At 44.5% G+C, this 14,325-nt stretch overlaps 1 protein-coding gene across 5 annotated transcripts in view; it reads right to left on the minus strand.

Annotated features, from left to right (window-relative positions):
- Positions 1 to 1,550: 1,550 nt before the first annotated feature.
- RBM25 (RNA binding motif protein 25) overlaps positions 1,551 to 14,325 on the minus strand; it is a 110,211-nt gene continuing 97,436 nt past the window's right edge. For all 5 annotated transcript variants that reach the window (XM_077261815.1, XM_077261824.1, XM_077261833.1 and 2 more), the window contains 4 exons: positions 9,353 to 9,627; positions 4,770 to 4,868; positions 3,506 to 3,553; positions 1,551 to 3,348 (listed from right to left, as the gene is read on the minus strand). In XM_077261815.1, coding sequence (XP_077117930.1) covers positions 3,256 to 3,348; positions 3,506 to 3,553; positions 4,770 to 4,868; positions 9,353 to 9,627 — 515 coding nt within the window. In that variant the 3' untranslated portion in view covers positions 1,551 to 3,255. The remainder of the gene's footprint in view (positions 3,349 to 3,505; positions 3,554 to 4,769; positions 4,869 to 9,352; positions 9,628 to 14,325) is intronic.

The following is a 14,325-nucleotide window of genomic DNA, read 5'->3' on the forward strand; positions in this document are numbered from 1 at the left end:
TCGACCTGTTCCCTGGATCGGTTTGTCTCAATCCACCCACGGATAAAGCAGTCCCTGAAATGGTGGGAGTGTTCCCAGTCGGTCCATCTCGGGAGGTCTTTTCTTCCCATTCGTTGGAAGATAGTAACAACGGATGCCAGCCTTCTTGGCTGGGGAGCAGTATTCCAAGATTTGACAGTCCAGGGTCAGTGGTCATCTCAGGAATTATCCCTTCCGATCAACATTCTGGAACTCCGAGCAATATTTATCGCCTTGCTTCATTGGCAGGATCTTCTTCACGGATATCCGATTCGAGTTCAGTCCGACATGCCACTGTGGTGGCGTATGTCAACCATCAAGGGGGAACTAAAAGTAGGGCTGTGATGTCAGAGGTCGCTCAGATCCTGTCCTGGGCCGAGCAGAATGTCCCAGCAGTTTCCGAGGTGCACATCCCAGGAATCGAAAATTGGGCGGCAGACTTTCTCAGCCGAGAGGGTCTCGCCGCAGGCGAATGGTGGTCACTGAATCTGTCAGTCTTTCACATGATCTATCTGAAATGGGAGACTCCAGAAGTCGACCTCATGGTGCCCAGACTCAACCACAAGGTTCGTTAGTTTGTGTCCAGATCTCGCAATCTGCTAGCGATCGGATCCGATGCACTAGCGATGCCCTGGGCACAGTTCTCCCTTCCATTTCCACCTCTACAACTGATCCCCAGGGTAATTAAAAAGATAAACGCGGAGGGAATACCCTTCATACTCATTGCCCCGGCTTGGCCACAAAGATCCTGGTATGCAGAGTTGGTCAACCTTCTAGCTGACACGTCGTGTAGACTTACGGACCTTTTGTCACAGGGGCCCCTCTTCCACCTGAGTTCTCAGTCGCTCAATTTAAGGCATGGCTGTTGAAGCCGCAGTTTTGAAGTCGGCTGGGTTCTCTGATCAGGTCGTCCAGACCATGATTAAAGCAAGGAAGCCTTCATCCTCTCGCATCTACAACTGTACATGGAAAGCATTTTTTTGCTGGTGTGAGTCCCATCGGATCGCTCCAATGGTTTTTCACCTCCCACCCATTTTGTCTTTTCTGCAGTCGGGTCTGGAATCCAGACTGTCCCTTAGATCTATTAAGGGACAATCTTTGGCTCTGTCCATTTTGTTCCAGAGGAATTTGGCGATTGGCCAATAGCTCAAAACACTCATTCAGGGAGCTGCTCACTCCGCTCCCCCCTACCAGCCCCCAGTGGATCCCTTGGGATCTTAATTTGGTACTCGATGTCTTACAGGATTCTCTTATCTGTTACAGTCGTGTTGTTATGCTCTCTACTTCTCCTACAGCTTTCTCACCAACTGATTAGATTTCTGCCAGTTAGGGGGTATATACTGCTGGGGAGGAGCCAACCCTTTTTTTTGCATAGTGTCAACCTCCTAGTGGCAGCAGCATACACCCATGGTTTCCCGTGTCCTTCCCAATGAAGGCTCCGAGAAAGATTTTACGGTGAGTACCCAAAATCTTACTTTTTTTTTTAAACACCTACATTTTGAAGAGCAACAGAGGAACGGCAAAATACAAAGTTTTAAGAAAAAATGTTTTAACATTGCTAGATCATGGACAACATAAGCATTTAGTAACACAGATGTCAGGAAACTTATAAAGACTAAGCGCACATATCAAATATATACATTTTAATGTTGAATTATATACAGAATAAGCCTTTAATGGCTTGACAATTTCCAAATGCAAGTTGTCTGGCAATCGGATCACAGCTTCCACATTAGACAAACCAATGTTTTTTGTTTGTTTTTTTTTAAATACAATAACTGATATCGCAGCAGTTTTACAATAAAAAAAACAGCAGTTTTAGGTTCAATGGTTAATCCGTCCCAATAGAAAATAAATATTGGTCAGCTGTACAATACGACTATATAGAGAGATCTAGCAACTCATCTCTGAATGGGGATTACAATGTTTATCCTGAGCACATGCTGATGGACGCAAGCCGATAACTGACTGCATGAGGGGCATTTCCCCAAAAGTACTGTACCAAAAGAGAAGAGCACTAGATTTTACAGCAGGTTACTTAATAGATACCGATCCGTGTACGAGTCACACGGCAGCATTGAGAAGCGCCCCCCTCCATCCCAAACACTTATTTTCCTTTTCAGGGGGTCAATCAGGATAAAATAAAAATCTTATTTATGTTCCAGAGTTATTGCCAAATACATCCAATGGAAATCTGTGACTAATGATTTAACAAACATACACATATCTGTGAAAAAATAAAATGGTCTTGATATTCAGCTTTTTTCGGTTGCTCATTAAATGATGGATATTAAAAAGGGAGTAAAAATGCCAAGAGAAAAAAAGTGTCTATATAAGACAACAGGTTGCAGCCCTTTTCCAAGGTATTACAACAAATGAAACAGGTGGTTTATCAGATGAAAAAAAAAAAAGCAGCTCCGATGCACTCGCTCAGTTTTGAGGTTTCTTTTTCCTTATAAGCCAAATCCAAAACAAAAATCTGCAAAACAGTACTGTGTGAACAAAGGTTATGTCTTAAAGTGACAAAATGTTGCCTTATTTTGACCTTAGGCATATAGCGATATGTATCACAACTGCAAGAAAACTGTATACTATAGAAACACCAGAGGGAGAGACAGCCTCAACATCGGCATATTACATCGCGTGGATCCAGTCCCATAGAGAACAAGAGTCTTTACACCTCTTCATGTTTGATTCGGTAGAGACAACATGTAAGATTACCACATATCAGAATAAAGTAGGGGTTGTGTAAAATCAGGAAAGCAGACCAGTCTTCAAATGCTAAAAATCACAAGTGAATCAGAAGTCTGTTCTTCATATGTACAAGAGGCATGGAGCATAAGTGCAAACAGTTTGGAAAATTGGAAGTTTTAATATGAACATGGACTTGAAAAAATGCCAGGAGATGCTACTTTACAGCAGCTGTAGTTTTTTTTTTTTTTTTTTTTTAACCGTACCAGTTGTCACGCTGGTTTACTTGTAAGCCTAAATACTGTGATGACGATCTTTAAGAGTCCAATAGCTGAGAGGTTACTATTAAATGGGGGGGGGAGAGGCAGGAATAAAAATCACATTGTCTACACGAAAGGCCCAATCTTACAGGAGTCTGAAAACTGTGGAGCTCTGAGCATCTCTGCAGAAATCTGGGACTGCAATATACTTGCTCCTCAATGTTCAAATTACGACAAAGATGTCATTTCAGAATATGAATTTTTTAAAATTATGCGCCAATGTGCTTTATTTCACAAGACCAATTTTCTTTGCTTCCGTTTCGTATATTAGTAGCCTCCACATTTTTACTATGAATACTTCTGCTTCTTCATCTAGCACCTGTGGGACAGGAAGAGAAAAAAAAACAAACAAAAACGGTTACACAAAAAATAGAAAAAAAAATCTGCAAATAAGGAATAAATAATTGCCATTAACAGATTTCTAAACAATTATGAACTTAAACATGTGCAATCATACAGGGAAAAAAAATACTTACCATGGCAACATCGTCTAGAATGCTTTGAGGTGAACTGTGAGCCATTACCTATCAAGTGAAAAAAAAAAACACAGCAGTCAAATATCCATAATGTAATATTAGTTACCCGACTTCCCCAATAAACATTTCATAAGAACCTTTGGGGTTGAAACTAAGGGTGCTTTCACAATTACAGATTTTGTAACTAAACGCCCGCTGATCGGCAAATATTCATCAATCAGTGTTCGCTTAACAGTCCATTTATACAGGCGGAACAAGCATCAGATGCAAACTGGGTGGTCTGTAACAGGCCGCTTGGTGCGCACAGGCCGAATCCGGTTTATATAGGGACATGTGCAGCCGGGACTGACTCTTTTGGGCGAACCTAAAGATCATGTCACCACACAAATAAGCATGTGGCTGATTTATCAGGCAATCGGCAGCCTGTTTAAACTGCACGGTTATCATAAAACTATAGTTATGCACATTAAACATTAACAACCCTGATATACAGATAGGTCAGCAATATTAATTAGCGGGGTGTCATCTGATAATAAAAGCCAATCTGCACGATCCGGAAGTGGATAGTAGATCATGTGATGAAGAGTTGGCGTTCTTTATATCCAGCGCCTGCTGGAGCTGCAAAAACAGCTGATTAGTGGGGGTGTCGGGGTGTCAGAACCCCTACTGATCTGAAAATAATGATTTATCAATAGCACAGTGGAGGAAAACTTTTGTAATGACTCTGAAAGGTTGAACTTCAGTAAAGGTTCTACCCAATCATTTCTTATTACAGAACAGGACGTATATGAAAGGCCAGTCAATCATCAGAGACTTAGTTGCACCTTAGGAACAATTTAAAATCAAATTCAAGAAAAAAAAAAAAAAACAACTAAGGGCCAACATTAACATTTTGATATTAAACCATTGTACAGTATTATCGAATAACCACAGTAATTTACTTGGGAATCTCAGTACTAAGACTTGGCAATAATAGAAAACTTATGCAGCGGAGATAAGCAGCGTTCCTTCACAAGTTATCATGCAGTAACAAAACTGTCAAAAAGACAGCTGTGGAGAGTACAACTCTAGGTTCCAAAAACAAGCGGACTCTACAAATTATTAAAAACAGGATTTTAGGTTGCTTACCGTAAAATCTTTCTCGGAGCCTCCATTGGGGGACACAGGAACCATGAGCTGTGTCCCCCAATGAAAGGCGATAGAGAAAAGAAAAATATCCAAGGCACTTGTAGAAGAGAAGGAGCAATTGCTTAGTTTTACTTACTTTGGAACACACAAAATCTACTAGGGTAGCTTCTTCTTCGCCAATATATTCAATGATCTTCTTATTAATCCAGGGCCTAATTCTTCGCTCCATTAATGTCTAAACAGGTCACAAATTAAGAGAAATTGTATCACAAATTATTAAAAGTCATCTGTATAACCAGGACTGAAAATACTTGTGAGCGAACGTGCACTGATAAGGTGTTATCAGGATATGCTTGTGTGCTAACCGAGTGACTTCACCGTGCTCGGAAAATATGTTTTGAGTCCCAGCGGCTGCATGTCTCGCCGCTGTTTGGAATCCGCAACGCATGCAGGGATTACCTAACAGACAATCCCTGCAATGTGTTGCGGCTATCGAACAGCAGCAGGGACATGAACATATATTTTGAGCATGCTACAGACACTGTTAGCACTGAAGCTCGCTCGAGTAACACCTTGTTCGAGCACATTTGCTCATCACTACTTGCCAACACTCTTGGGATGCAATAGGTTCAAGTACAGGTGCTTCTCACTAAACTAAAATATCAAAAAGTTAATTTCAGTTCTTCAATACAAAAAGTGAAACTATATTTAGAGTCATTACAGAGTGATCTATTTCAAGTGTTTATTTCTGTTAATGATTATGGCTTACAGCCAATGAAATCCAAAAAGTCATTATCTCAGTAAATTAGAAATCCAAAATGTTGGCCTACTGAAACATATGTTTAGCAAATACACACAATACTTGGAAGGGGCTCCTTTGGCATCAATTATTGCATCACTGCGGTGTGGCATGAAAGCGATCAGCCTGTGGCACTGCTGAGGTGTTATGGAAGCCCAGGTTGCTTTGATAGCAGCCTCCAGCTCGTCTGCATTGTTGGATCAGGCAAGTTTCCTGGCCAATCAAGCACAGTGATACTGTTGTTTGTAAACCAGGTATTGGTACTTTTGGCAGTGTGGACAGGTGCCAAGTGCTGCTGAAGTATGAACGTTCCATCTCCAAAAAGCTTGTCGGCAGAGGGAAGCATGAAGTGCTCTAAAATTTCCTGGTAGACTGCTGCGCTAACTTTGGTTTTGATAAAACACAGTGGACCTACACCAGCAGATCACATGGCTCCCCAAACCATCATTGATTGTGGAAACTTCACACTAGACCTCAAGCAGCTTGGATTGTGCCTCTCCACTCTTCCTCCAGACTCTGGGACCTTGATTTCCAAATGAAATGCAAAATTTACTTTCATCTGAAAACAACACCTTGGACCACTGAGCAACAGTCCCGTTCTTTTTCTCCTTGGCCCAGGTAAGACACTTCTGGCGTTGTCTATTGGTCATGAGTGGCTTTACACAATGAATGCGACACTTGCAGCCCATGTCCTGTATACGTCTGTGTGTGGTGGCTCTTCAAGCAATGACTCCAGCAGCAGTCCACTCCTTGTGAATCTCCCCCAAATTTTTTAATGGCCTTTTCTAAAATCATCCTTTCTAATCTGTGGTTATCCCGGTTGCTTGATCACCTTTTTTAACCAAACTTTTTCCTTCCCCTTAACTTTCCATTAATATGCTTGGATGCAGCACTCTGAACAGCCAGCTTCTTTAGCAATGACCTTTTGTGGCTTACCCTCCTTGTGGAGTGTGTCAAAGAATGCCTTCTGGACATCTGTCAAGTCAGCCAGTCTTCGCCATAATTGTGGAGCCTACTGAAACAGACTAAGGGTACCGTCACACAGTGCCATTTTCATCGCTACGACGGTACGATTCGTGACGTTCTAGCGATATCGTTACGATATCGCAGTGTCTGACATGCAGCAGCGATCAGGGACCCTGCTGAGAATCGTACGTCGTAGCAGATCGTTTGGAACTTTCTTTCGTCGCTTGATCACCCGCTGACATCGCTGGATCGTTGTGTGTGACACCGATCCAGCGATGTGTTCGCTTGTAACCAGGGTAAACATCAGGTAACTAAGCGCAGGGCCGTGCTTAGTAACCCGATGTTTACCCTGGTTACCAGCGTAAACGTAAAAAAAACAAACAGTACATACTCACATTCTGGTGTCTGTCCTCCGGCGTCTCAGCTTCTCTGCACTGTGAGCGCCTGCCGGCCGGAAAGCGAGCACAGCGGTGACGTCACCGCTCTGCTTTCCGGCTATGGTGCTTACACAGTGCAGAGAAGCAGAACGCCGGGGGACAGACACCGGAATGTAAGTATGTACTGTTTTTTTTTTTTACGTTTACGCTGGTAACCAGGGTAAACATCGGGTTACTAAGCGCGGCCCTGCGCTTAGTAACCCGATGTTTACCCTGGTTACCCGGGGACTTCGGCATCGCTCCAGCGCCGTGATTGCAAAGTGTGACCACAGTCTACGACGCTGGAGCGATAATCATACGACGCTGAGACGTCACGGATCGTGCCGTCGTAGCGATGAAAATGGCACTGTGTGACGGTACCCTAAGGGACCTTTTTAAATGCTTAGGAAGCCTTCACAGGTGTTTTATGTTAATTATTCTACATTACTGAGACAATGAATTTTGGGTTCTCGTTGGCTGTAAGCCATAATCATCAACATTAACAAATAAACACTTGAAATAGATCACTGTCTGTAATGACTCAATAGAATATATGAGATTCACTTTTTGTATTGAAGAACTGAAATTAAATTTTTGATGAAATTCTAATTTAGTAAGAAGCACTTACATATGTTAAGCATATGTACAGTTTATGAATGAAGAGCCCAGTTTTAATCCACATTAAAACGGGTTAAATCATTTTTTTGAAAGACAAAAACAAAAAAAAGTGCTATTGGCTACGCTTCAACCTATACAATTATCAACAAGTGGAGGAGTAATCGAACATACATGGTTTTAATGAACTAAAGAGGATTCAATATAAACTTTTAATTTATTATTTTTTGATCCAATTCTCTGCTCCTTCAAGCTCAGGAGTCCAGTGGGTGGACCTAACAATTTTATGTATTTATGGTCAAAATGACCTTGTTGTTAAGCCCGGAATAAGATGAGATCAGTAAACTACACAGAATCTTACCCCATAAAACTATACATCAATAGGTTCTGTTCCTCCTGCCTTATAATATGCCACTGGCAGATTCATCAAGTCATTTAACCTGTCAGCAGGATTTAGGCCAATAAACTAAAGGCATGGCCATAATGGCGCTGTGCTGGCGATTAATCTAATACCTGATGTGAAGGGACCCGCTCAGTGGCTGATGAATACGACCCTTGTGAAGTTTTCATAAAATGACAGTCTTGTCTGCTTCAGGGTGGTACGTGGGGGCAGGGTCGTCTTTTGGTTATCCGCCCCCCATCAGCTGCCTCTGCTTCTTGTACAGGTCACTGATTGTTCAGTGACCTGCCTTCTTTTTAAAATTCTGTGCCGCCATCAGAGGGTGGCGCATTTCCAGTGAGAGTTTGCGTCCTGTGTGCCTGATTTCAATAAAATGGTGCCAGATGCGCAGATTGAGAATTCCGCTTTTTGAAAGATTTACTGAGCTGAAACCTCAATCTGCGCATACGCCACCTCCGGCGCCAATTTTATTGAAGCCTTGCACACAGGACACAGACTCACACTGCACACGTGCCGCCCACACAGTGATGGCACTGCAGAGATTTAAAAACGAAGCAGGTCACTGAATAATTAGAGAACTGTACAAGAAGCAGAAAAGGCTGATGGGGGGCGGAGACCCAGAAGAAGATCCTGCCTCCATGTCCTGCCCCAAAGCACACAAAACGTCATTTTATGAAAACTTCACAAGGTGCGTATTCATCAGCCACAGAGCGGGTCCCTTCACATCAGGCATCAGATTAATCAGCATCTCAGAACCATTATGGCCGTGCCTTTAGTTTATACAGCCAAATCATGCTGACAGATTCTTTTTAAAGCGACCGGATCTGTTAGGGCTCAGGTTTGTCCTATTGCTATATTACTGCTGGTGACTTGCCTTGCAGAGGCGTGTCACAATCATTATTTAAGGGGTATTCCTATCACCAAGATCCTATCCCAATATGTAGTAGGTGTAATAATATTAGCAAATACCTCCAATTAGAAATGTTTAGTTCTTCTGATTTGTCATGTCACTTACCCCATGTGCAGGGAATTGCAGGAATCCATGGTTACGAACAGGTCAGAGTAAATTAGTGAGATGCTAGTGTTTATAACTATGGATACCTAAGATATCCTATGTGCAGGGCATGATAGTGATAGAGAATCAGAAGAACTATACTACATTTCTAATCAGCGGCATTTGCTAATATTACACCTGCTACATATTGAGATAAAGGGTATTTCTAATCTCCAACATTCTAAGTAAAGATCAGATATTTAAATATGTTGAAGTAATATCAAGCATTGCTAAAAGGGACGTTTCACTAATCTATTGTATAGAAGGACCCCTACTCAGGATAAGGCTTAATGAGTTGCACAGTATCAGTCTGTCGAAATGGCCGTCACGTAACGGTGATGTCATACGTATGACCGGACATGTAGGAGTCCAGTTCACAGTAGAGACTGAAGGCTTCTAACCACATAAATTGTGTGCAGAGTTTTGTAGGGCACAAACTTCATATAACGGTCAATAAAAAGGCACTCACAGTGTCTACAATGGACCAGTCCAGAGGATAAGCAAACAGCTCTGGTTTAGCAGTGGGAATTTTCTCTATGAGACTCTTGATATGTTTGCGTTTCTCTTCAGTGTTTACATTATTTTTGGCAGCGGATTTGTCGTCATCGCCATAATCCAACGGCACCAGTTTCCTTTTTCGAGGTACCTCATCGCTATCTTCGTCCTCAAATTTGTTGAAAACACTATCTACTGGTAGTTTCTTCCTTTTAGTAGCACTTGTTTGGCTGGGACTACTGGAAGCGCCTATATGTGAAAGCAGGATAGTAAAAGATTATAGAATGCAAGTATCGCAGAAGAAAAATAGCCAAAGCGATTATTGCTGTTATTCTCTACATTTGTAGAGACAAAGCACAACTTGTTTGATAAAAAAAAAAAAAAAACTAGCTTTAAGTGTAACCGTTTTAATTTTGTACATCAATAATTCACGTGAAATAGGGATTTTTGTGTACTCACCGTAAAATCCTTTTCTCCTAGCCATTCATTGGGGGACACAGACCGTGGGTGTATGCTGCTGCCACTAAGTGATACAAAGAAAGTTAGCTAATCCCCTGCAGTATACACCCTCCTGCTGGCTCTCAGCTAACCAGTTCGGTGCAAAAGCAGTAGGAGATCAATAACATATGAGCGTATAGCATGTCATATTATATATGAGAGTATAGCATGTCAGATTATAAAAACAAGCATAAGCTAATAACAGGGTGGGAGCTGTGTTCCCCAATGAATGGCTCGGAGAAAAGGATTTTACGGTGAGTACACAAAAATCCCTATTTCTCCTTCGCCTCATTGGGGGACACAGACAGTGGGACGTCCCAAAGCAGTCCATGGGTGGGGACAACATCAGATCAGACCCTGTGTAACCGCTACTTACAAGTATGCCACCGAGGCCTGCAGAGTCCGCCTGCCCAGACTCACATCTGTGGAAGTGTGGGAATTATAGTGCTTCAACAATGCATGCGGACTGGACGAATCCGCAAGCTTGCAGGCGTGCCTTGCCGGCGCCTGGTGCCTAGAACCCTTGATAGACAGGGAGATAGGCTGACATCTAGCATGGAAGGACTCCTGGATGGTGAAACGGATTCACCATGTTATCATGGCCGATGAGACGGCTAAACCCTTCCTGAAAACATCAGGAAGCCTTCCTCTACCGTCAGGAAGCCCAAATAAAGCGTCCAACAGTCGGAAGGACGCCGTCCTCGAGACGTACCTACTCAGAGCACTCACTTTGTCCAGAATATGGGGAACTCATTCCATTTTGTGGACTGGTGCCGAAAGAGATGAGGGAAGATCTATGCCCTCATAACAGTGGTAATACATTACCACCTTGGTAACAAGGGATGGGGATGGCCTGAGGACAACCTTGCCTTGAAGGTAATAAGGGAAAAAAGCCTGAAAGAGCAGAGCAGCTAGCTCCAAAGACTTGTCAGAGTCAGGATATCGCAGAGAAAAAAGGGCGACTTTCCCTGATAGTAAAGTGTGCCCGGATGAAAAGGAGTCTACTGTAAGGCTCCTAGGATCATTAAGGTCCCAATGATCTAAAGGTATGCGATAGGGAAGAACTACGTGTGAAAACTTCCAGTGAGAAAGTCCCTACTTGCAGTTTTGCTGCGATAAGGCGGGAAGATACTAGCTACGCAAACAAAAACTGACGTGGTCAGTGCGGATCTCGGGGGATCACTGGGGCCCCTTTCTGCTTCCGAAAGGCTTTCGGAAGTAGTGGAAGGGGAGGAATGGAAACTGGTACCACGGCAGAACCAGAGCATGGAATGCGATGGCTCTTGGATCTCGAGGCCGAACCACGAACACGAGTACATTGGCATTCAGTCTGGACGTCATCCGACCTACAACTGGAGAGCTCCAGTGAAGGCAGATGGAAGATCTTGGGGAGAAGCTCCCACTGACTTGAGGCGGAACCCTGACGGCTGAATTTGTTTGCCACCCAGAGTTCTACTCCGGGGATATATACTGCCGAGATCACTGAATGATAGCTCTCGGCCCATCAGAGAATGTGAGGCACCTGACCATGGGTACCTGCTAGATGATTGAAGTATGGCACCACCGTGGCATTATCCAATTGAATTTGGATAGGGTGACCCACCAGAAGGCAGTGGACCTGCTGTAGGACTACCGTTCGGATCTCCAGAGCAATGATAGGGAGAAGACTGGCATTGGTAGTTACGAAGGACCATTGACCCGGGAGAAAGGCCCTGGATGAAGAAGGAGCTCAGAGACTATCGCCTGAAAGTCTGTTTGACTTGCTGAAAACTAGCGGAGCGAAGGAAACCGCTTCCATTGTCGTCACCATTTTTCCTCAGAACTCTCCTAGCAAATCGAATGAAATGAGGGGGAGAGTAATCAAGCCCTCAGAACTCTCCTTGCGCGAGCTCCCTATTGAAGGGCCATGACCTTGTCTCGAGGGAGAATTACCATCCTTCTAGAAGTGTGCAGGATCATTCCTCAAAAAGGATATCTGCTGGGCTGGAAATGAGGAGAACTTGTCTAAGTGTAGCTGCCAGCCCAGGTGAGGGTATAGCAAGTGATATAGACGAGTCAGCGAAGTCCTGGAAGGGCGGCTAGACAGTCGACCAAACAGGGCAGGACGAGCACGCCTCTAGAGTGCAAGAGAAAACAGGATATCCGCCATGACCTGTGCGAACACTCTGGGTGCGGAAGCAAGGCCGAAGGACAAGGTCGTGACTTGAAAATGCTGTTCACGAATGGAAAGGCAAAGGGATTTTTGAAGAGGGTAAGCATCCCGAGTGTCGATGGATGCCGGAAACTGCACCTTGTTCTGTTGAAGTAATGACTGAGCGGAGGAACTCCATCCGAAGAAGGAGGACCATGTCAAAGGTTGTTAGAAGTTTGAGGTCCAGGGTCGGTCTTACATTTCGTTCCCCTTTTTGGAACCAAGATCCCTTAGATCTAGACTGTGCTGGACAATCCTTATACAATCCTTTGTCAGTCTCCCGCTCAAAAGATTTAATTGGCCAGTTATTACTGGTGTGAATCAAGGTAGTTAAGGTCTCCAGCCAGGAGACCATTGCTCTAGCAATCCATGCGGCGGCTAGGGAGGATAAAGAGCTGAACCCGAAGCCGCAAGAGGGGACGAACCAGATTTGCTATCTGACAGTCCATGGTATTTTTAATTGATGACCCATCAGGTAGGGATACTGGTAGGTATACCACAGGAGATTCTACCCGGTTAATATGCCCTGTGGCGGAATGTGCGGCTGCATCCAGCAGGTCATAGTCTCTTGCCATCGCCGCTCTCTTTTGACGGTACAGAGATAAAAATTAGGAACCCTCGATCCATCAACCTTTTAATAGTGAAGTGGAGAGGAATTGTCCGCCTTCTTGCATCATCCGCTAAATGGTGGTGATGCAGAGGGGGGTGCTCGTACGCCAAAAAAGGGTGCCTCTACATCCACATAGTTCAGGTCTCCGGGTGGACAGGACAGGTTGTCTGGCGTTAGGCCTGGATGCAGAAGAGGAAACATGGAGGCGACACTCCATGTTCTAGTCTGTTGATTTTGTGGGGAGATCGGTGCCCTTTAAAGGACCAGTCGCCCTTAAAAATCAGGCCAGGCATGGCATCCCACGTAGAGGCTTCTGTCCAATGAATCGCTTATCCGAACTGAATGGCAAATGCTCTACGAGGGAGTTTAGTCTCCTTATGAGGGACACTGCGTAGTCTAGAGCAGAACCAGAGTCTTCGTCAATGTACCGAGATTGGTTACTCTTCTCTGAAGCTCTGGCAAGTTCAGGCAATATCCAATCCATATTCAGAGCCTTGTTGTCATCAAATCATTGGTGAGGGAGCAGGAAACGAAAACTTCCGTTTTCTAGATGCCTGTATGTTTCTAGACGCCTGTACATTTCTAGAATACTTGCGGCCCCTGCTAGCCGACGGCTCCCATGTAGGATAGGGACCATGTATATCGGTCCTGCGAGCACGCCGAGCCACAGAGGGTACACAGATGGATTCAATCTCTTGGTCAGAGAACCATGGATTGCGGTCAGTGACGAAGTCCACTGAGGGGAACTAGAGGATAAGCTGGGGTTGGCGGCGGAGGGCTCCTCGGATTGATCATGCGCCCTTAAGACCAGTGAATACTGGTCATGCGCCTTTAAGACCAGGGAATACTGGTCATGCGCCTTTAAGAACAGAGAATACTGGACATGTGCCTTTAAGACCAAAGAATACTGGACATGCGCCTTTAAGACCAAGGAATACTTGTCATACGCCTTTAAGACCAAGGAATACTGGTCGTGTGCCTTTAAGACCAGGGAATACTGGTCGTGTGCCTTTAAGACCAGGGAATACTGGTCATGTGCCTTTAAGACCAGGGAATACTGGTCGTGTGCCTTTAAGACCAGGGAATACTGGTCGTGTGCCTTTAAGACCAAGGAATACTGGTCGTGTGCCTTTAAGACCAGGGAATACTGGTCGTGTGCCTTTAAGACCAGGGAATACTGGTCGTGTGCCTTTAAGACCAGGGAATACTGGTCGTGTGCCTTTAAGACCAGGGAATACTGGTCGTGTGCCTTTAAGACCAGGGAATACTGGTCGTGTGCCTTTAAGACCAGGGAATACTGGTCGTGTGCCTTTAAGACCAGGGAATACTGGTCATGTGCCTTTAAGACTAGGGAATACTGGTCATGTGCCTTTAAGACCAGGGAATACTGGTTGTGTGCCTTTAAAGGGACTGGTCAGGTACTTCCTTACACGGGTACGAATGTAGAGTCGATGTGCCCCTTAAATGCTTAAAAACCGTCGCCCCAGTGTGAGCCGGCCGGGTGGACCAAGATTTGATAAAATCTCACAGAGCGAGAAGCGCCAATTCGGGGGGGCGGAGCCAGGGATACGATGTTGAATAGGCCCAAGCCGGGGCCTAAAGTTCTGTAGCCGGCGGGCGACACCAGCGGGGCGTTCGAGGCGAGACT

Source organism: Ranitomeya variabilis, chromosome 1, assembly GCF_051348905.1.
Source record: "Ranitomeya variabilis isolate aRanVar5 chromosome 1, aRanVar5.hap1, whole genome shotgun sequence".
In the NCBI taxonomy this organism is placed as follows: domain Eukaryota; kingdom Metazoa; phylum Chordata; class Amphibia; order Anura; family Dendrobatidae; genus Ranitomeya; species Ranitomeya variabilis.